A 21,956-nucleotide genomic window follows, 5' to 3' on the forward strand; every position below is an offset into this window, starting at 1 on the left:
TAAACCGAGACAGAGCCCTGAAACGCAACGCGTGGTTCAAACTCCAGCTGTGAGGTGTGACTCCTTTCGCGCCGTTATGATCACGAGTCCTGGTTTAAAAGCTTCCCCTCACAAGCCATCATGGACCTCATGCCAAAATGTTGGGCTTATTGCAGGTTTTGAAGGTCGGCCAGCAGAGCATGGAGTTTCTCTAGCAGCATTACGAGCTCGACAGGCATGGCAAACATTTGTCACCCTTAAAACGAGACTTGTTTTTAAATAAAACTTACTGTAGCCCATACATTTCTGTGGCACAGGCTACTACGTTTGTAGTCAAGCACAACTACAGTGAACATTAGCACATGCTTTATGGATCTTTAAACATGTTTTATACAATGTGTCTCGTTTTAACATGGTGTAAAACTGCCACATACTTCAAACAAGCAAATTTCTTTTAAACCTCAATTCATATTTGCCACATTGACGTCCATTAATGCGGAGCTGGGCTGCCATCTAGAGGGCCCTCTTTACCTAAACTCTTTTGTCGTTGACGGATTTGATTGCTAAAAATATGAGATCACGAGTCATAGCAACGGAAATTGACAATGTTAAAGTCAAAGGTTCTTATTAAGACTATCAAATCTGTAAACCAAGACTTCTCAAAAGGTGAATATGTCTAAACGTTGATATGCACTTCGTCTGTGAGGAGCTCAAGACATGGTAAAACTACACCTCTAAGTTTAAGAAAAGACATGCAGCACAAAAGCAAGTCACTGAAAATATACTAGCATTTAATATACAAAGAACAAGGTTTGTACATTTGATCAATAAATATGGACAGTAATCATGCAGTCCTGAAGGAGCAATAAGTAGCTAATATTTGCACAAAGTAGCCAGTATATGACTGCACCGGTGCAAAACTGGCTCATTCCTGGTAATTCCCAAGACCTAAGCATGTCGCTGCCACATCCAACTAGTTTGGTGACTGCAAAGGTGTCTGTGCCATGATGCAGAGCTCTTAACACTAGCTGTATTTGATAAAGTTCAAATTTTATTTCCCACTTATTGCCCCTTTAAAGCAGACTGATACAGTCAGCAAAAGTCTCCGTGGGAGCTGAGGTACAGCAGGTGACTAATGGGTCACTCTTTGTGCCCTTTCATAAGAGGTGTGAAAAATGGGTGTTTCATGGCCTCCGCCAAGGTAATGCGTTTGGACACATCATACTGCATCATCTTCTGGATCAGGTCAAACAGCTTCTCATGGTCTGAGCTCTTGGAAGACATGTATTGCTGGAAGACAAGCAGAGACAATGTAAACTAGAAAAGCTACACTGATGAGCTACTATTAACAAGATTTCATGCAAGACAAGAGTAAATTGGGTCTTTTACAAACTTTTTTCCTTTTCACTTTTCAGAATTTCTCTATTCAGTTTCTATTTGTAGGTAACTCATTGTACCATACAAGGGGGGGGGGGGCTGCATTAGAGCATAAAGGAAGTAAATATCTACAGAGTTTGTGATTTCTTTTCCCCTCTGAAGCAGATTTAAAACCCTCACATTTTGAAAATATTTCATTAATTTTTCCAATGACTGAAATTTGCAACTATGCTTTTAAACTCCATATTTTTCCAGACTCCTCAGCTTTGAGGCTGTCCAGAATTGAGTGCATTACCCTGAGGGGTTTGCAGTGCTTCCTCACATATCTCCCAGATGAGCTGTGTTCATCCCAGTCCAACCTGTCACGGTGAACAAAGCACTGCTTCCTATAAAAAAACCACATAGCTCAACATTCACCATGAACCAGAACAGCAGCAGCAAACACTAAGCCATCATTTTTTATACTTCAATTTTGAGTGCCCCTACTGTACGGGAGGTAGTGGAGAGAGAAGGAACAAAATATGTCTAAAAAACTCCACAGCCATTATACATGTAACAATCTCATTTACGGCCATTGTACCTTGTTTTCTGAAGCATGTGGACAGGTATTGGGCCCAGAACCCTCTCCATCATGGCCAGATGCTCCTTGCTATCATGAGTCTGCAACAAGGTCAACATGCATTTACAATTTTATGCAACTGGTCAACACCTGTCCTCCTGGAGATCCAACTTCCAAGCCATCTAACCAATGACTCTAGAAGGCAATGATTAAATGGATTGGGCGTGGCGACTTAGCGTTGGGACCAACTCCTGCTACATAACGGATCTCCAGGAGTACGATGGCTGGCCACTATTTTAGTGCAATGGATAAGATATCGGAGAATTTGATTAAGAGAAGAGATCTCACCTGAAACAATGTCAATCCCAGATAATACTCAATCAGAATGCAGCCCAGACTCCAAACATCACACGCCTGGTTCCAGCCCAGCTCTGGCAATACATACCATCACTCAGTAAAAGTACAAATTGTGGCTGATGCCACATTTTGAAGCATTGTAGCTCATGTTAGGAAAAGCCCTTATGATTCTACAATGACCCTTCACTGAGTGTACTGCATAGAGGCTCTTACCTAAGATGACTTCAGGTGCTCGATAGTGGCGTGTTGACACTACCGAAGTGTGGTGCTCATGGTCATATGTGGCATTCCCAAAATCTACCACTTTCACATCAAGGCTCTTCAATGTCCTCTCGTCTCGTTTCTGTGTGCAGACACAGGAGGGTGGTCAGTTAGTCATGCCTATGGGGGAATAAAAACTGAACGTGGCAGCTTATTCTTTCGCTCACCAACTTGGAGTTGTATTTTATGGCACAGTGCGTGTCCACAAACAGAATGTTTTCAGGTTTCAAGTCAGTGTGCGTCAGCTTATTCTGATGAAGGACTGGGAGAAAAAAAAAGAAATCACTTACTGAAAGGTGCAACGAAAATGCCATTACAGACAATGTGCTAATCTGTGACAATACTGATAATGTAGTTAAAGCAGCCAGTGACAATATGGAGGGCTACATAGTCTGAGATATTTCCAATTTGATGCAACATTAAAAAAAAAAACCAAAAAAAAAAAAACAACAAAACCCAGATGTTTGTGACCCAGGTGAAAATGCCCATGCTCACAGTGTACAGCTCTGAAGATCTGATCTGCCATGTGTCTGATCTGGTCCACGGTGAAGGGCATAAATCCGTTCTCCTTCAAGAAGTCGTATGTGCTCAAACCCAGCAACTCAAAGACGATGCAAATGTGACCGTGGTGGTCGAACCAGTCCAGCATTTGCACACAGCCACTAAAAGGGATTTACGCTATTTGTTTTTGTGCAGTTCTTTAACAAAGGTAGACAATACAAACTGAAACTGAAATAAGCAACTCACAATTTCTTCTCAGAGTCCAAGGAGTTCATCTGTTCCAGAACCTCCACTTCTGACAAAGCTGCCTCTCGATAGCGATCCAGATTTTTAATGATCTTCAGGGCCACCTTCACACCATCTCTGCCAACACATGACCGACAGACCACAAGGTGGACAGCTCAGTGGAAAACCGATAACACTACTTTACACGTTTAATGACTTGCAAGTAAGATAAGACCAGTGCAAGAGCTTACTTTGAGTGGTCAATGCACTCCACTACTTTTCCGAAGGCTCCTTCTCCTAGTGTGCTTACAATCTCATCTATACAGAAATAAGAGGAGACAGTCAGTAGTCAACAATGGCAATATGGATTAACCACTTAAGAGACCTAGATAACTACAGAGGACTGGGAGTGCTTTTTTGTTTGTTACAGAGTATATACTGAAAATTACTTATTTAAAACGTGCAAACATCCAGCATGATACTTCCAGACAAGTTAGTTAAATCCAGTTCAAAAATAATTGCAGCTCCCCTTCAAAAGTTAACCCCCCCCACCCCAACTAGCCTGAAGTCTCCCAACCACTAGACACAGAACAGACAGAGAAAGATACGTGTTCTATACATCTTGCTCTTAGCATGTGTCCATTGTGATAGATCAGGTGACCCTCCTCATCATCCTCAAAACTCCTGCTTCTTTTCCTGCGATGACTTTTCTGGAAGTGGGGGAGTGACGTTCACGGGCACCAGCCATCACCACCATCACCATCATCACCATCATCATCATCAAACACCAGTCAGAACCGGGCCCGAACACGCCATTCATTCATTCAGCAAGTAGGGTTGACGAAGGGGAGGGAGCGGTTCGGCCGCATTCGGAAGGCCCACGCCCGGCCACGGCAGCAGCAATTTCAAATTCAGCCCGAACAATGGCACGGGGCCAACATCACGCGTGTTACAGAAGAAAGACATGGCAACAACATTTTCAGACAAAAGACTTGGAGTAAAGTGGAGTAACAATATAATGACTTATGGTTAATGTGTAATATAAAGTGTTTAAAACCAACCATTTCTTTAGCATACAAGTTAAACAACATATAATAAGAAATTTCTTGACCTTGTTAATGTGGATCCAAACACTTAAAATACAGTAGTAAGATAAGGTCTGGCACAGCATTAGAATGATCAGAATTTCTGTATGAAATGCTCATAAACATGTGCTGTAAACTGTTGGGATGCATGTTAAATAAAGAATATCTATACATTATTATGACATTGATGAAAATCATGACATTTTAAGAAGCACGCACACAGAAATCAAGACAATTCTAAAGGTTTACAAACTTTGCCCTAACTGTACATCTGTATATTTTGATGTCAAAACAATCACAGGTTGCCGCTACACTCAGAATACACCAAGGAGACCACCCCTCAAAATATAAAGCCCCCCCCCCCCAAAAAAATGTATCATTGCTTACAAGAGGCTTGCCTAAATCCAGTCACATGCACGAGTGTTTACCGATTGTGAGCGGTGGCTGCGGCAGGGCAAGCGTGGGCGCTCTCTGCTGCTGCGCTGGCTCCGGCCGCTGTGTGCTGACGACTTGCTGTAGTGGTGCCAGTGGCCGGTCCTCTCCCTGGCAGGGGCGGCACGGGTGATGGGCCGCCCCTCGTACCCCCGCGGCTCCAGACTGGGCTCCCGTGCCCTGCGCTCCACACACGCCAGTTTCCTGATGCTTCTATGCCGCCTGGGGGGGGGGGAAGAAAAAAAAACACACAAGCCAAATTCATGGAAACGCAATTAGCAAAATCATGCAGCCTCTTCTCAGGACCGATACGCCAAGTGGCTGCCTGGAGACCACGAGGCCCCCTGCATCGGCTCCATCGCCGAACCTTTCTGTTTGGTAGAATTTCCTAGGCCTTTCAGCAATGACGTGAGGAATGCAGTATCTTGATCCGCAAGCATCGAGTGTCATCCCAGAAGGGAAGGATCCTCAGCGGAGGCTATACTTAGAGCGAGTCCCAGAGACAGCGCCTGTGGGAATGCTTACTCTACTTTCCAGATTACACACGCAGAGCATAAGGAAGGCTCATACGTTAACCTGTCAGTGTAGTCTTAGTACATCTCCTAATAGGATGCTTTCAGCACATTGTATGACAGGATTCAGTTTATTTAAGCTCCACACCATTTGATCGCTGGACCCGTATTTCAAGTCTACACAAGGAAATCGAAATGGGTATTAAATGGAGTGTCCGAGCAAACATATTAGAAAGAAACCTGCAAAACAAACCATCATTGCCAAGAGAGGATAATTCTCATACTACATCTGCATTCATGACATTTGGCTCTTATTCAGAGTTACTTACTTATTTCTCGGTATAACAGTGTGCGCACTCCCTAGGAGTCGAACCCTTGAGCCTGGTTTCACTAGCACTTGGTTTTACTACCACCAATCTAGTTACTAGAACTGGTGAAATCACTGTGCTTTTTAAATCTTAAATTGAGAAACTTTCTTTTTGAGTATGGAATCATAATTGGTATTAGTGAAGTGTTTATTGTCACCAGTTAGGTTTGTGAAAGGCCTATAACAACATTTATCAGAATGAGCTAAATCCTATTACAACTGTCTCATGTATACAAACTTTTGCGCGTTCACTGCCTCACGTACACATATGGTGTCTTGTGAACCACCATATTTGCAGTGTATGTAGATTGTCCTAACTACCTTTTTTGCAGTATATATGGATTGACCTTTGGACTAACTACCTTTCGTAGGTTTTGAAGTGGTGGTACCGTCCGGGCCTCCTTTCTCTTTCACAGCTCCGGGAGCTCCTCTTTGGTCGCTTCCAATCCTCAATGCTCTCTTCCCAGCCATACTCCGCAATCCATCCATCTGGCGAGCGCATCCGCTTAGTCCGCCGCATCTGTCGAGCCAGAATAGGAAAAAAAAGAAGCTCAAAGTGATACGACAAGAAATCTATCCAACGGAATACATTACTTGCCCCCCAGCTAGGCTGTAAAACCCAGGCCAGCTGACGCAATACCAAACCTTTACACCGCTATTAAGTTTCATGAGGCGTTTGGGAGATGTGACGATGCTTCTGATTCATGCCCAGCAGTTGTTTTCTCAAGAACCTCCGCTAATAACATTAGCTTGCAAACATGTACGTACACACACACACACACACACACACACACACACACACACACACACACAGAACCAAATGTCCTTTTTTAGTGACAGCTACCCTTGATACTACACCTATAGCTGGACAACTGGCATTCCAGACCGCATAGCTAACCTAACGTAGCTGGCTACCGCCAATCTAGCTAAGATAAACTAGCTCATTTCCCAACGAATGCAGTAGTCATATTAGCTGTCGACTGCTAACGTTAGCTAACAACAATAACTTGTTGTTACCCTAAACTACAGACTAATAAACTACAGACTTGATATTTCAGTGTTAATTACAAATTTACAAATTAAGATGATATAGGTTAAGATAGCTAACGTAGAAAAGGACGTTTACAAAACGTTCATTTGTAATGATTTGTATTTTAGCTAAACCAGGTTAGCTAGGACAGGGAGAGACGAGGAATCCGCCAGTTAGCCCAAGATTATTCATTAAGGTTTTAAGCTACCACTTTAACTATCTTAACAAACAAGTTGGTAAAATAAGTTGCATCTTAAACCTTAGATAAACCATCTCACCTCGAACAACTTTTAACCGTAACACTACGTTTCGCCCGATCTGTGCGCTTCCTACTGTTTATGACTTGGCTTGACTTCCGTTGTATACAAACGACATGAATGCATTTCCTGTTTTCTGGACTTGTGAAGACTTTTGTCTAGTTATATAGCTAGCAAACGAACTGAGAAAGGGCTATCTGCAGATAGGCACTTCCGAACAAATGTGAATTAATTCAGAGCAAGGCTTTGCAGGAATGTATCGCTAAATCGGAAGACTGCTCCTGAAATTTCAAATCTGCTTTCTTCTAAAGCTGCAGGGTATCCAAAGAGAAGGTTAATGGCATCGAAGACAACCCTCATCAAGACTTAAAGTTTATATTCTGAGAAATGTCTTTTTCTTTTTCAATGAGCAAACCTGATATGAAGTGTTAACTAGTTAATTTCCTCAAAGTTCTACATCGATTGCATAACATGCCATAAGAATGTAAAGCATCTGAGCACACAATGACTTATGCAAAAATAAGTGCATGCAATATAACTTTCCAAATACAACAAGAGAAATAATTCAGATATAATTGATACGATGAACTACTTGCAACTGCCGTCAGATCAGATTGAGAGTCTTATTTTTCCCGTGTGTCAGGGTTTGATTAATTAACTTAAGTGATCATTTTAGGCACTGGTCATGGTTACAGCAACCTTCTCGTTGATTGGTCCCTATGGAACTCTAAATCTCCAAAGCATGGTGATAAAACACTTCAAATGCAACAAATTGCCGTCCACTAAAGATAGCTGTTCGTAGTTTCAACATGGTGGTCTTTTCAAGAAACTGAACTTGAGCATTCCGCCTCATGTTTGTCACTTTTGGGACACCTGATATTATCAAGTTATGTACTTAAGAAAATAATACAATACAAGTGATTAAACAGTCGGAACCCCTATCTTTTGGCAAGGGCTTGCGTTTGCGGTGCCCACGTTATCTTAGCTTTCACTGCAAATAGCTGAACCTCACCCTGCTGTGCGTATACAAAACAGGTTATGGAATGACCATACTGGACTGAGTAATGGGCTTTTTACGGAGTAGCTAAACCAGTATTTATCATGATAAGCAGCCCTGCAGATGTCTAAAAAGCACAGTACAATAACAAATCAGTGAGATTGGGCACCATCCCAATATCTTATTGCCTGCCATGTTGTGTTTCTGCCTGTAGAGGGCAGGATTTGTCTTGGTGGCATGGTTTATGGCCCTAAGTTGAAAACCCTGATTGGAGCGTGGGGCGTGAAACAGTCAAATGGGATTTAATAGTTTTTGGGACAGGAAGGACTGCACATTACAGGCTACTGTTCCATTAAAGAAAAGTGGACTTTTTCTGTCTGACTCAAAATGTATCACCTGGCTCCTATAGTTTCCATATGGAAGAGTGGCATGTCATGAGAGTGGAGGCGATATGAAGTTCATTTGGGAGTGTGTGTTAGGAGGGTACATGAGGTGCATGTGGGAGTGTGTGTTAGGAGGGGACATGAGGTGCATGTGGGAGTGTGTGCTAGGAGGGCTGCTGGTGATTGTGTGTCTTATTTCATTTTCTGAAGAGCCTCTCCCTCAGCACATGAAGAGCGTGAGTCAGGTGTATTGACACAGAGGGAGATGAAAGCTTTCAGCGGTAATTGGAATTGCCTCCATTGTGGGCCGTGCTTAGGGAGTGAATCACCTTAGATGGTGAACAGCACATGGACAGAGGAGACCTGATCTGTCAAAGGCACTTCACCAACTTACTGGCCCATATATATGGGCTGCAAAAACCCCATGAGGTGTATTTTTTTAATAGCCTAGTCTTGGACTAAATTGCATTGCCAATTGTGAATCACCATTGGATATTTTTCTTAGGCTGTGCTTAAATCTAATCTGGTTTTGGGAAACCAGTCATATACGAATCATTAGTTTTGTATAAAACACTTAAATTATAAATATGTGGTATAGAACTATCATGTACATTTCTCACTAAAATGATAGCTCCTTAAGAAAAAATATTTAAAAATATATATTTATATAATATAAAATCAGTATGTACAAATACAAAGCTTTATATATGTGAAAGAATATTGGAAAAATGTAACTACATATAAAAGGGGCCACATATAAGCTCATGATTATGATTTGATAATGATAATCACATAAGACTGATAATATTTGCATATTGCATGTTCAGGTTTAAGGTGGTGATGATGTTGGTGAGCTGCAGTCTTGATAATATTGCACTTTAAGCTCAATAACAGTCAAATCCAAGAAGCAAGAGTTCTGCGTTGAGAGGAATCAAACATTGCTGCCCTGAAATTGTTTACTGCTCACTCATTGCAAGTAACCTGGAATCATTAAGAAACTGCAAAGAAATGAGAAAACGCAGAAATATTGGCATTACCAGAGAAAAATGTATTTTGTAATTTCAACAGGAAAATAAGTACTTCCATCTGCATGTGAAAAAAAAAAAAGATTTTACAGAATCCAGATCGGTCAGCAAGTGAATGTTCTGGAGATGTTTGTTTGTCTTCTTTTGTTAGTGAGAAGATAGAATGCCCCAGTAAGCTGCTGTATTGCTGTGGCATTTATAACGAGTCGGTGGCATCGTGCGTCAGTCCAGCTAAAGCGGCCAGATTTGATGGGACATGTAAAGTCTGGTCAGAAAAAAACTGTTCCTTCTTCCAAATGAAGTGAACCTCTTTCATCAGAATCAATATGTCCGTAAGATCCTGCCAGGCCAGAGAACATAAATCAGGTCTATGGGGAGACAGAGGGAGTAAGAGACGGTAAGAGAGAGAAGGAGTGAGAAAGAAAGGGTGAGGGAGGGGGGAGGAGAAGATATAGTGAAGGAGAACAAGATGAGGGAGAGAGAGGGAAGGGAGAGAGAGAGGCTCCTCTTAGCGTAATGGAGAGTGGTTCAAAAGTTTAACGTGACGGCCACCCGCTCCTGTCTTTATAACCTCTTTGAGTCATTGCTTGTGGGTGAGCGCCGATCATGTCGATGGCCATTAAACCAAATGCTAGGTGGAGGCTGGGTGGAGGCTGGGCGGCTGTGGGGCATAGTGAGGTGGATGCATTAGGGAAATTGGCCCTGCTGCCTGAGATGCTCTACTGTACTGAAGTAATTACAGCTTCTGAAGGGTTGCTGAGACCAGGCTTTGGCTTAGCAAGTGTGTGTAGTGTGTGTTCATGTGTGTGTGTGTGTGTGTGTGTGTGTGTGTGTGTGTGTGTGTGTGTGTTTGTGTGTGTGCGAGGGCTTGAGTGCGCCTGCTGCAGATGGCCCGTGCCCCACCCACCCCCAGCACGTTGGAGTCTTTATTGATGAGATGGATGGGGAGGGAGATATGGGGAGGCAGACAGATGGGGCAGCAGAGCAGCGCGGGCCATGGCAGCACTGGGGAGCCTTCTCTCAGGGACGCCCGCGGCGTGGCCAGCCTCTGCTCAGCACAAGCCACAGCGCTGGCTGCCCCTGAGAGAATGATCAGCGGCCGTCGGGGAGCAGAGCTCTGGCAAAGCTAGGACACCTGCAGCATGGGACTCACATGCTTCAAGTCCTGGAAGTTTGACAGCGCCGCACAGAAAGGTGAGTGCCTGCGCGCTTCTCTGGGCTGGCCAGAGCCTTTTGCCTTTTTCGTTGTGAGACAGTATCATGAGCCTGTGCGGATCGCGATGGATGGCGAACTTCAGGACAGAGATGGCTTTGAATGAAGCTTATACAGCTAGTTGCAGATTCTCGAATCTGGAGCAGCTAATCTCATTTTCCTCCATTAGGCTGAACACACACAATAATGAATACATGAAAAATGGTATTTACATTTAAAAAAAAAAAATTTATTTAAAGAAACAAAATTGGTGAGGCAGGTGAGGTGAAGAGAGATGAACTGTGAATATTTGTGATGCAGCCAATGACATGGTATGTCATCTGACTTACTGATCTGGTATCCACAATATTGTAAAGGGACTTCAATAAAGACATGTCCATCATCCTGAATGGATTTGACAGCGCAGTGCAGTGCTTCAGACTGGCACGGTAGCTTTAGAGACACATAAGGTTATTGGGCCAGACAGACATTGCATTTGATGTCTCTTGAGGGGCTCGTAGAACAGACATGAAAGCAGAAGAAGACGAACGTCTGGGGGCACGTTAACGGTCACGTCATGTGCAGTGAATGTTCTGATGGATGGATGAGGGAAGTCTATAATTTTATGGACGACGCTGCTACTGATACGGATCAGGATGTGGTAAAGATTTTCCCTGTAAATATCCAAAGATGGCCACCTTAAGATAGCTATTAATGGTCCTCTGAGTAACAAGATTCTGTGTGATATGCTACATTAATGTGGTTAAAGATATGCTACATTAGTGTGGCTAGAGTGATTAGAAGCAGAATTTAATTATTTAGCCACTTACAAATAGGTAAAGATTATTTTATCCTACCTTGAAAGTTCTAATAATTTCCATGACAATCAGTTCCATAATAAATTCCATAATTGATATTCAGCAATCCACTATATAGCATAACCTTTGTACTTTTTCTGGGAATTAGCTGATCTAAAAGACACTGCCCAGTGACATGCTTTCCTGGGAGAAGACCAACCTCTCCAGCTCTTAAAGTAGGAACTCATGCAAGCTAATGCAAACCACATGGAAAGAAACAATAGCAAACCATACCTTAGCTGTGATTTGAACAGATACTCAGAAACATCCTTAAAACTTGCTACTTGCAAAACATGTACGTGTCTTAAGGACACTGGCACACGTTCTTGTGCAAGGCTGCCATTAGAGTCTGGTTATGGACAAATGACTGAAGAGATATCGAGACATTTATGTATTATCATGAATAGTTGTGTTGTTTCAGTTTATCTCTAAATTAAAAGGGGTTTTGGTGGTACGATCAATTATATATCATTTATTTCACTCTACTTTAAATCACACAAAAGGGAGAATTCACTTTATTAAGCAGAGAAGCTTTGCTTCTTGCCACTTTGCTCATGATGGCCATTCCAGATATGACCTCTGACCCTAACCCTAACCAGACTCCCAATTTGTATGTTTGATATGCTGAGTAACCAATAAGTATTCTTGGTTATAAGGCTCATGTTCAGTATTCCACCCAGTTAAACAGATCCACTGTATGGTTCAGCAACCTGTAAATAGCCGAGGTCTGGATTCCTAGCTATAACCAGGTTCTCATCATTAAGTCTCTGATCTGTGCACTCACTAAACCATTTAAGATAGAGTATCTAACCAGTGCCCCACTTTCTTCTTATCAGTGCTTGGCAGAGTGAGTGATACACAAGTGGTCTGTGTCTTGTCTAAAGGAAGGGGACAACAATGTCCTTGAGAGGGCAACCAGTGTTCACTTACATTAGATTCAGTTTAACCCACTGCAGCAGTCGCTTCTGCCACTGTTTAGGGACGCCCTTTCCTTCTGCTGTCCTCGGGTTTGTGGAAGGTTTGCCTATCCCGGTTCGGAACAGAGGCCGTATTGATAAACCACTTAGCTCGTTTTTACCGCTCGTCACTGGTTAGGGAAAAACGTCTCAGTGAAATTAATTACCGCACTCTCTCAGCAAATGTGAGTGGAATCTGGAGCACCGTTTAATCGTGGCCGAGACCCATTCTGTGATTAATATCTCCTCCGAGAAATGTATGGGGTGGAAAAGCTGGAAGACTTTTTAATTAAATTATGGAAATCAATGCTGTGCTCTTCCCCTTGTTGAACTCTGTGGTGCTTAAAGATAAGAAATGGTCACTCGATTCATCTCAAACCATCCTGCAGATGTGAGGTTGACCCTAAGGACAGAGTGACCATGACTACTAGAGGATCTGCGGAGAGGCACAGTGCATTCTGGGAGTCCTTGCTGTGTTCCTCTCTGCTCCCCCAACTGGCCCACCCCTAGCCAGCACTGTAATCTCCATAGACACAGATTGACAGAAGAAAGGGTCATTCTTTATATGTGGTACTGTCACAGGATGCTGCCTTTGTCACAAGGCAGTTTGTGAAATCTATCTCGGTCAACTGCAAGTGCTATTACTGCGAAATTAAAGCGTCTAGGAGCGACAATAGTTCAGCCACGAAGCAGCAGACTGCACCAACTCATAGAGCAAGACTGTTGCATGCCTGTTCTCTGCCTGTATAGAGTCCCAAACTGCCCCTGGAAGCAACTACAGCACAAGAACTAGAGCTGCTGCACACAAGCCTAAGAGCCACTATGGGTTAACTAGCGTGGTGTAAAACACACTGCCACTGGACTCTGGAGCAGTGGAGACGTGTTCTTTGGAGTGATGAATCACATGTAACAGTCTGATGATCCAATCTGGCCTGGGCAGATGGTGGGATAATGGTATGGGGCTGGGTTTTTTTTGGGGGGTGGGGTGGGCTCAGCCTCTTAGTCTCAGTGAAAGTTAATGTTACAGTATACAAAGATATTTCAGAGAGTTAATTGCCTCCAACATTGTGGCAACAGTTTGGGGAAGGTTCTGTGAGGAAGGTTTCATCGTTTTAGCCATATAATGTACTAACATGTTCAAGGCTCATATGGTTGGAGAACTATGCTTTAACATTCAGGCTCCCCACTCTAAGACCCTTTCTTAAACATCTCAGTCCCTCTGGTGTATTTCCCACAGAGCAGCACTTCACTGATCACGATTCTCTTCCCTCATATTAAATGTTTAAATAAATACCACAAAGCTGACCTCAGACCAGCATTAGAGGGCGTTGTGTATCACCCACACCGGAGGAGCACTGCCTGCAGCTGGCACAGATGCAAAACGGCGCCGTCTGTGGGCGTGCAGGTTTGTCATGTCTCACTGGTGGGTTGGTATGGAGTGACTCTGGGGAAAAGTCTCAGGGCCACAAGCTGAGACTTGGCACAAGTCGGGACACGTAGCGCGGTCTGACCCAGAAACCTTGTGGAAGCTCAGACTGCAGGTTTCCTCTTGGCTTCATACCCACTGGATGTGCAAGTCGCACATCTGATGGGTACACACACTATCCTTATTTATTGTCCATATCTCTCACTCTATTAGAAATGTGCAGATGTAGGAACTGAAGTTGTTATGCGCTCACTCTGTGTGCAGAGGCTAGTCTGGTCTGAAGTGCTACGATCAATGACATTTCAGATGATGGTCCAAGAGAGTCCTCTCTAAAGCCCCCATTCGATCTAGCTACTATGTTATTAAGAAAATGCCTTCCATCGATCGAAGTCAGAATTAAACTCTAGATGTTTGCTGGAGATTCTTGTGCATCTCTAAACTTAATATAGAGATTATTGATCAGCGAGGACATTCAGTCAGGCTGGAACCAGTAAATGAATCTGTTGTGTAGTGTAGATCAAGAAAGGTTCAACATAATCTGATAGAACACTAAAACACACAAACTACTAAACTTTACTCATCTCTGTCTCTGTATTCCCTCTCCCTCTCTGTCTTTCTGGTAGGAAATAGAGACGTGTTAGTAAGCCCTGGATCATATTTCTTCCTGTCCAACAGCTGTGGTCAAGGGGAGGAATGGCTGAAGAGCCTCAACAAGGGAGTGTGGATACCTTTCACAGGTGACTACACACACACGCGCGCGCACGCGCACACGCACACACACACACACACACACACACACACACACACACACACACACACACACATGTACTAACCTGGAAATTAAGTCAGTTTAGCTGTTGGGTTTAGCCTTAGGAAAATCCAGTGTTGATACCACACATGATTAAGGCACAGTGATGAAAGTGTGTTGGGAATGTCTGGACCATGCTACACATTGAAAAGGACTCAGTCACAACACCACACCCAAGTGTGCCCTCATCTCCTGACACGATACACACATTATATCCATTTCTCAGACATGATCACGGCATTACACACACTAATGACTCAACTTGCCTCAAACTGTGCTTTGTCTACAACAGTGTACATCTCGCTGTACTCTGAAAACCACATGCCCCTGAAAGTGACGTCAATTTCCAAATTCTCCCTGTGATTTTTCCTAGCCGAAGAGTATAAAAGCATGTAAATGAGCAGCGAATGTTCCAGCAGTGCCACTGACGTATCATTTAGAGTTCAAGCATTCGGACGTTCTGTCTCTGCGTGCCAGATATATAAACCTCCTGGTATAAACAGACGATTAAAACTTGCGGTTCCTCCTTATGTCCTTCGTGTCCTGCTCCATCTCAGACCCACTTCAAGCAGCTTGGAACACTGTCTGCCCCCCTGACATGGGGCTACTGTTTATGACACCTGCAGAGTGTATGCGTGTGTGCGTGAGTGTGTGTGCGCGTGAAAGAGAGAGAGACACAGAGAGAGAGGTGTTCGAGAAAGCATCTGAGGGTTCATTTTGGCAGAGCAACTCTTTCCAGCAGCGTTACAGTACACCTCGATTTGCTCACGGGGCTGTCAGCTCCCTGTCATTTTCGATCACACGCTCTGATGCCGAGCAGTGAAGCTAACGGGGTTTCACCGAACATGTGAACAAAAACATAACTGGCCCAGGAGTTCATCTATCTCAACACAAAGACTTCCTTACAAACAGAAGAAGATTCGCCAGTGTTGTACTGGACTGGATGCAATCCAGGTCTTGGAACTGGAATGTTCCACAGGCGCTGTGGAAAGCCCTGGGGGAGCTGCTGGAGCACGACTGCATCCATCTGGGTGATGTAGTGTGGAGTGGTGCTGAGAGCTAAACCCGTGCTGCAGGGTCCCTACTGCACTTTTCCCAGGATAGATTAACATTCCCAATGAATTCCCCACACCACCTCCCAGTCATAACTGCTGCTGTGTGGCAGGAGATTTCCATGAAAGATAATGCAGTCCTGTGCTGCGCGCACACACACACACACACACACACACACACACACACACACACACACACACACACACACACAAACACACACACACACACTCAAGTTCCCCGCATGCTAGGTCAGTGTCTCAGAAACCACTTTGGAAAGGGACTGACATCAGAGGCCAAGTTACCCAAACCAGACACGCACGTTTAAAAAAGGGCTTGGGGGCGGGTTCACTGCAGGCCAATGGGAAATGATTGGAGATGAGAAGCCATGTGAGGTTAAGGGGATGGGGGTGGAGGGAGAGAGTGATAGGGAGGAGAGAAAGTGAGAGAGAGATCCTGACAGAAAGAGTGTGAAAGAGTGGGTAAAAGGCAACATGTTCTGGTCTATTTATTTTTAGTCAGTCAGTGACGGTGTTGTTCAGTGTTAATGATTCATGGAGAGACAAAAGCGATAGAGAGAGACAGGGGAGAGACAGAGGAGAGACAGGGGAGAGACAGGGAGCCGGCGCCACCTTGGCCATGCTCCAGTGAGCCTGCAGTGGAGTAGTTTGATACAGGGGGCGAGGTGGGGGGTGGGGGGTGGGTGAAGAAAGGACAGAGGAGTGCAGAGATAGGAGAGAGAGAGAAAGAGAGAGGAAAACATGAGAAGAGAGGAAGGCAAGAGATGGTTAACATATGAACTGAGGAAAAAAGGGTGAGAAAGCAATTCCAAAGGTATTCCGGGAGGAGCAGCGTTGAACAAGACTGACCGGCGCAGTCCAGCAGCAGCTTTCATTTAGAAGTAAACTAAGGAGGCACCTACACTGGAAACTCCTCAGCACGACTAGTTCCAGACGAACCTCTGATCAAAGACCGACTCGAACACGCCTCTGTGGACTATACCACATCACCCCGACGCCTGAGAGCAGCCGCTAAGAAGCTGCTTCTCCTAAAAGTCCTCAAAAAAGCGAACAGAAACAGGACCACCGGATGGCTGTCCCGTGATGGGCTTCTCAGCACAGCTGACTGTAGATCAGAGGTCACGCACTCAGGGAAGGAGGTGCTTCCACGGCACTGTGGCTACAGACGCTCTGTGACGGCCGGGTACGTTGGAACTTAAAATAAGACGTTATAAGAAGCGTAGCCTCGGCACAGCACGCTGTTCATGCGATCTGCCGTTCCGGTTCTTTCATCACTGCAGCAGCCGCAAAAAAAAATCTGGATTTTATTGTTGTATTTTTCTTGAGGAACTGTTAGGGAGTCTTTCAACTCATCCTGGAGTTGACCAACTCATTTCACTTTTATTCTAACCTCTGAGCATGAGACATGCCGGAGTGGAACAATGCCTCCTCTTAAGGATGAGGAGTGGTGTCACCGCTGGAATGCTGATATGTCTGATTAGCGCGCGTATCTGAGCCCGAGGGTCAGCGTCGCACGCTGAGGGCAGGGAAGGAGTCTGCCTCCCATCAGGTCTGAGGCTAGCAGAGCAACCGGCGCTCATCTGCTTACCTGCACACAGGAGGGAGGGGGCCAAAGACGAAGACGAGGGGAGAAGAGAGAGGAGGAAGATCTGGCGAGAGCTCACGAAACGAGGAGTCGCAACTCGGGTCCAGAGTCCGGTGAGGCCACTCGCTCCCCTCGTCGCCGTGCTCCTTTGTTTTCTCCCGGGGTTATGAGTCAAATGGAGGTGCTGTGATCTTCTGTCAGATCGGGGCCGAGGGCGTGCGCCCGAGAAAAACAGCCACCAGGGAAAGGGGCGCTGCTCGGCACGGCAACAGTGGAAGATGCCCGAGAACAAGCAGGCGGTGCAGCGCACGGGGAGCTACCTCTCCCACTCTGCTTACAGGAGAATTAAAAGGGTTCTAAGCTTTAGGAGACGTGAGTATTTCTGAACCTTTGATGAGAGAAACATGGGTGGAGGGGATTTTGGTGCAGTGCTGCAGCACTGCTCAGGCATCTGAGAGAGGTGTTTAGAAGGACGGCTAAAACTGATCACAGGACTGCCAAAATTGATCACAGGACTGCTAAAACTGATCACAGGACTGCTAAAACTGATCACAGGACTGCTAAAAGCTGGATATTTTTGGGCAGTATACTACTTTCATACTAGCTGTGGCACTGGCATGTGCAAAAACATCCACAAAACACTGACACACTCATGCTAGCACAACACACATGCCACTGCCATGACAGTGTTACTACTGTCAAACAGTCCACCATGCAAATTTTATCCAGCGAGAAGTGGTCCTGTGGTTAGAAACTGACCAGTGCCAAACGGGGTGGAGGTTTACTTACTAACACCTAGAATGCACCTATAGATCAGGCATAATCAGTAAAATGGGCAATGAACAAAGGTCTTTTTAATAGTATCTGTGTGTATATTTACTGAGTGTATACTACTATTACCAGCAGTAAAATTACAACTGCCTTACTACCCCCACATTTTTAGGCATTTTCGATAAAGCAGTCAGGACAGGAATCCAGCGTTTGGTCAATAACAGGCCCTATTCTTTTCCTCAGGTGTGTTCGGGCAGCGGTTGGAGGAGACGGTGCTGTACGAGCGTCGCTATGGCGATCACATGGCTCCTCTGGTGGTGGAGCAGTGTGTGGACTTCATCAGGGAACGTGGGCTTCTGGAGGTGGGGCTCTTCAGGCAGCCTGGCCAAGCAACACTAGTCAAAGAACTGCAAGAAGCCTTTGATGCAGGGGAGAAACCTTCCTTTGACAGGTAAGTGTTAGCAGCACACAAAGAACACCCCTTATGGAGTTTTACACCTACTAATTACATTTCATGCTGGTCTTATCAGATATCAGATGTATTATTTACAACATACCATACCAAAAGATCAAAGACTTTTAGTAACTTTTTCTCTAAGACAAACATCTCAGAAATTGGCAAAGGACGGAAGATTCAGTTGAGTTTTGTGTGGGTGTGGGTGTGTTTGTTTTCCATCCCAGCAGCACAGATGTCCACACAGTGGCATCTCTACTGAAGCTGTATCTCAGGGAGTTGCCTGAACCATTGGTGCCATTCTCTCGCTACCAAGAGTTTCTTATGTGTGGCAAGAAGATGCCCTCCGACAGGGAGCAGGTGACCACTGCTTCTACTGCTTCTGCTGTCATACTACTATTGCCATGAGTGGTGGTGTCACATAATTCAGCATGCATACTTACCCTGTGTGCATTATAAATGTGCACATTAATTATTTACTATGCGGAAGATTATGTAACAGTCACAACAGTGTATCTCTAATTATCAGATGTGGTTTAAAGTGGTTCAAGTGTAAGTCTAAAAAGTATCGGTGGAGGGATTCTCTCAAGATATGAAGAGAAGCACTTTGCTTCTTTCTGATTCATCAGTGACCTTTAGTACCAAGGTGGAAGGACCTTTAGTGTTGCCCAGAGTAATGAAAAACTATTTTTGGGAGACGTTTGCTACATATAAAACAATTGTTGAGGTTAATTTTAGGATTTCGTTTGGGTGACCGGTGCAAGGTTATTCATACATGAAGAAAAGCATTAAATCTTCTCATGAATATTCAATCATGATTACAGGATTAAATAAGAATATCATCTATCTGTTACTACTGTATGACTTTTTGTCTGGCTTTAGGGATTGCTGGAACTGAAAACCCTTCTTCACGAGCTTCCAGTAGCCAATTTTAACCTGTTAAAATACATCTGCCAGTAAGTGTGTGGTCTATGGATGTAATAAGTGCCAAAGATCATCCAAATGGAAAGTTTACATTTGTCCAACATTTTGGTGACAGAAATGAACTTTTTTTTTCTTTTTTTCCTGCAGGTTCTTAAATGAAGTCCAGTCCTACTCTAGCACCAACAAGATGAGTATACAGAACCTGGCTACTGTTTTTGGGCCAAATATCCTCCGACCCAAAGCTGAGGACCCAGAGAGTATTATCGGAGGTGGGTGCATTTTGAAGATGTTAATGTAAAAGAGAGCATGAGCTATAAGAATGGGAGAGACAGAAAGCGATAATCCTGCTTAACTACTGATTCGAGCTTTGCCCCAGACAAATATCTAAGTCTATTGAATTAAGCTGGATCCTTAAGAGGTTTAAAATGCTGAGCATTCCTGAGTTGCTGCAAATACCATTCATTCCAAAATCCTGATTGTGTATCCTGGTGGATAAGAAAGTCATTCCCCCACAATGCACATCTCTCCCTCTAGGGGCGGCTGTGGTGCAGCACTTGATGTCAGAGCTGATCAGAGAGCATACCATGCTTTTCTCAAGGGAAAACCGATGCAGTCCTCCAGGAACCTCTGTACCAGCCTTTGTTCCCACACACAGGCAACACGATCGGGTCGAGTGGGTGTACACCGAACCCTCTGCCCATCCAAGCGAGCATCAGCTCAGAATGGGCAGCGATCGATTGGCCCAGCCAGCTGCGACATCCACGTCATGCTTGCGAAAGCTCTCTCTGCCCCTTACTACCGAGAGGAGGCCGTCTCGCCAAAGCTCTCGCGCCCAACGGCACCTATCCGAGTCACAGCAGTGGCAGCCCGAGGCCTCTTCTCCGACGAGCTCTTGTCTGCTGTACGAGAACCACAGCCCGTCCCTTTCGGCACGGGCGTTTCCCCACACAGCGCTCGTCCCTCCCACAATGCCACCCACTGCCTCTTCCTCCACGACTGCGGTGTCGGACACCAGGGATGGGAGCCGTGCGCCATCTCGCAGCTGGCCTGCTCAGGGGCAGTCCGGCTGGGAGGCCGAGAGAGCCTTTAGGGACAGCGTTGGTAGCAGCGAAGCTCAGGAAAGCACCCTTTCTGTATACGACAACATGGGCCCAGAAGGACGAGTGGCCGGATGCGCAGGGGATGGCCAGGCGCACGGGGGCGCGGGGGACCTGGAAGGCTGCGCCGGCAGCATGGCCGACAGCAGCAGCTCCTGGTCCTCCTGCGAGATCCTGCTCACAGAGGGAGGCAATATTTGCAAAAGAGCTGCCAGCCCCTGCCACAGCCCGTTATACTTCCCTTCTTTCAGGTCAGACCCTGAAGAAGGAGACCGACACCCCGACTCCCCAGCTCCCTCCTCCGCCCCCACCGATGCCCCTCTGAGCACAGGCAGCAGCGACGTCTTTCTCCCAAATGCACCCCCAGACCCTGCTGCATCCCAATCAATGCAGTGTGTCCTGGTGGGTCTTCGGCAGCAAATGGCCCGGCAGAAAGCAGAGTACGAGTCCAAGATCAACAGGTAAGGACTCTGATCAGAGTTCCAGTAAGTCATAATAATTGAAACTATAACAGGTCAACTTTAACTAGTCATAACATGCTCTTATCGGTTTCAAATGTTTCACTTCCTCAGTTAGATTATTTATGTTCAGTCTGGTATGTCTATATGTGCTGTGTTCTCTGATTGAATCCGTTAAAAAAAAAAAAAAAAAGTAAAAGTGAACGTTTATAGAAAACATTTGAACCGTATTTTAAGGTTGGAGCTACAAAAAGAGGCTCTCCAGGGTCAGGTGTCGGGGCTGCACACCACTCTGGAACAGCAGCGCCAGTGGATCAGCATGGCCGAGATCAAGATGAGAAACGTTGAGCGTGCTCGGGCCGACGCGGACCGGCGAAACGCCACGCTGCAGCAGGAGATGGAGCAGTTCTTCCACACCTTCGGCGAGCTGAACTCCGAGGCGCGCAAGACGGAGCGCATCGCTCAGAGCTTCTGAGGCTCGCGGGCACCGCTGCCAACGGCGCTCGCACATTCTGAAAAGTGTCGGGCTCGTAGCGATGGTTAAAGCCTGCCGCAGCCCCGGGGGACAGACTGCTCATTCTCCGACGAGGAGAAACCCAGAGGACCAGCATGTTTTAAACCAAAGGGTCAAATGGCTGAGAGATGGCAGGTACTCAGAGATGGTGAATGACACAAAAGAAGGCCAAGAGGTACATCTAAGCAAGCATGGATATCTTAAATAACACACTGTAGAGTGAATCTTGTGCTGTATTGAGACTAGGCTTAATCTGGGCATATGGCATGCCAAGTCAGAACCTACTTAGATTTTGATGTATGGTTTCATGTACTGACTAAACTCAATGAAATCCAAAGCTAGGTTCTTTAATGGACAGCTCACCGCATTTTTTTCAATAACTATTCAAAAACCATGAAGTAACGAAAACCCTTACATTTACATACATATGTACATACTGTATTTAAACCAATATGCATTTATACGGAAATAAAAAATATAAGAACCGTAGACTAAAC

At 45.1% G+C, this 21,956-nt stretch overlaps 2 protein-coding genes across 6 annotated transcripts; one reads left to right on the plus strand and one right to left on the minus strand.

The window, feature by feature from the left end:
• Positions 1 to 749: 749 nt before the first annotated feature.
• clk4b (CDC-like kinase 4b) lies at positions 750 to 7,568 on the minus strand. 3 transcript variants are annotated; one of them, XM_027000139.3, is made up of 14 exons: positions 6,964 to 7,568; positions 6,301 to 6,404; positions 6,018 to 6,175; positions 4,773 to 4,998; positions 3,879 to 3,969; positions 3,511 to 3,577; positions 3,281 to 3,397; positions 3,029 to 3,195; positions 2,701 to 2,795; positions 2,486 to 2,615; positions 2,264 to 2,346; positions 1,937 to 2,016; positions 1,652 to 1,742; positions 750 to 1,269 (listed from the first exon to the last, which is right to left on the minus strand). In XM_027000139.3, the coding sequence occupies exons 2-14, from the start codon at positions 6,322 to 6,324 to the stop codon at positions 1,120 to 1,122; spliced, it is 1,479 nt and encodes a 492-aa protein (XP_026855940.1). In that variant the 5' UTR covers positions 6,325 to 6,404; positions 6,964 to 7,568; the 3' UTR covers positions 750 to 1,119. The 3 variants fall into 3 exon arrangements, with proteins under 3 accessions (XP_026855940.1, XP_081575839.1, XP_026855939.1); XM_081719713.1 differs by lacking the exon at positions 6,301 to 6,404; XM_027000138.3 differs by lacking the exons at positions 3,879 to 3,969; positions 6,018 to 6,175; positions 6,301 to 6,404; positions 6,964 to 7,568 and having other exon boundaries at positions 4,773 to 4,981.
• Positions 7,569 to 10,331: 2,763 nt separating this feature from the next.
• si:ch211-247j9.1 (rho GTPase-activating protein 24) lies at positions 10,332 to 21,955 on the plus strand. Of its 3 annotated transcripts, none has more exons than XM_035527572.2 (8): positions 10,332 to 10,541; positions 14,402 to 14,515; positions 18,256 to 18,463; positions 18,694 to 18,826; positions 19,349 to 19,422; positions 19,538 to 19,659; positions 19,925 to 20,948; positions 21,183 to 21,955. In XM_035527572.2, the coding sequence occupies exons 1-8, from the start codon at positions 10,490 to 10,492 to the stop codon at positions 21,418 to 21,420; spliced, it is 1,965 nt and encodes a 654-aa protein (XP_035383465.1). In that variant the 5' UTR covers positions 10,332 to 10,489; the 3' UTR covers positions 21,421 to 21,955. The 3 variants fall into 3 exon arrangements, with proteins under 3 accessions (XP_035383465.1, XP_035383466.1, XP_035383469.1); XM_035527573.2 differs by having other exon boundaries at positions 10,333 to 10,541; positions 18,697 to 18,826; XM_035527576.2 differs by lacking the exons at positions 10,332 to 10,541; positions 14,402 to 14,515 and adding exons at positions 16,068 to 17,354; positions 17,443 to 17,613.
• The last annotated feature ends 1 nt before the right edge of the window (position 21,956 follows it).

The sequence above is a fragment of the Electrophorus electricus genome, chromosome 8 (assembly GCF_041902795.1).
Source record: "Electrophorus electricus isolate QZ-2024a chromosome 8, ASM4190279v1, whole genome shotgun sequence".
Classification (NCBI taxonomy): Eukaryota; Metazoa; Chordata; class Actinopteri; order Gymnotiformes; family Gymnotidae; genus Electrophorus; species Electrophorus electricus.

Excerpts from the sequence above, each read along its gene's own strand:
- clk4b (XM_027000139.3), bottom strand. The coding sequence starts at position 6,324 with ATGAAACTTAATAGCGGTGTAAAG. Across the intron at positions 6,176-6,300 it reads AACTTAATAGCGGTGTAAAG|ATGCGGCGGACTAAGCGGAT; the intron begins GTTTGGTATTGC and ends CTGGCTCGACAG. Across the intron at positions 1,743-1,936 it reads CACATGCTTCAGAAAACAAG|GAAGCAGTGCTTTGTTCACC; the intron begins GTACAATGGCCG and ends GTTTTTTTATAG.
- si:ch211-247j9.1 (XM_035527572.2), top strand. The coding sequence starts at position 10,490 with ATGGGACTCACATGCTTCAAGTCCTGGAAGTTTGACAGCGCCGCACAG. Across the intron at positions 14,516-18,255 it reads AGTGTGGATACCTTTCACAG|GTGTGTTCGGGCAGCGGTTG; the intron begins GTGACTACACAC and ends TCTTTTCCTCAG. Across the intron at positions 19,660-19,924 it reads CCCAGAGAGTATTATCGGAG|GGGCGGCTGTGGTGCAGCAC; the intron begins GTGGGTGCATTT and ends CTCTCCCTCTAG.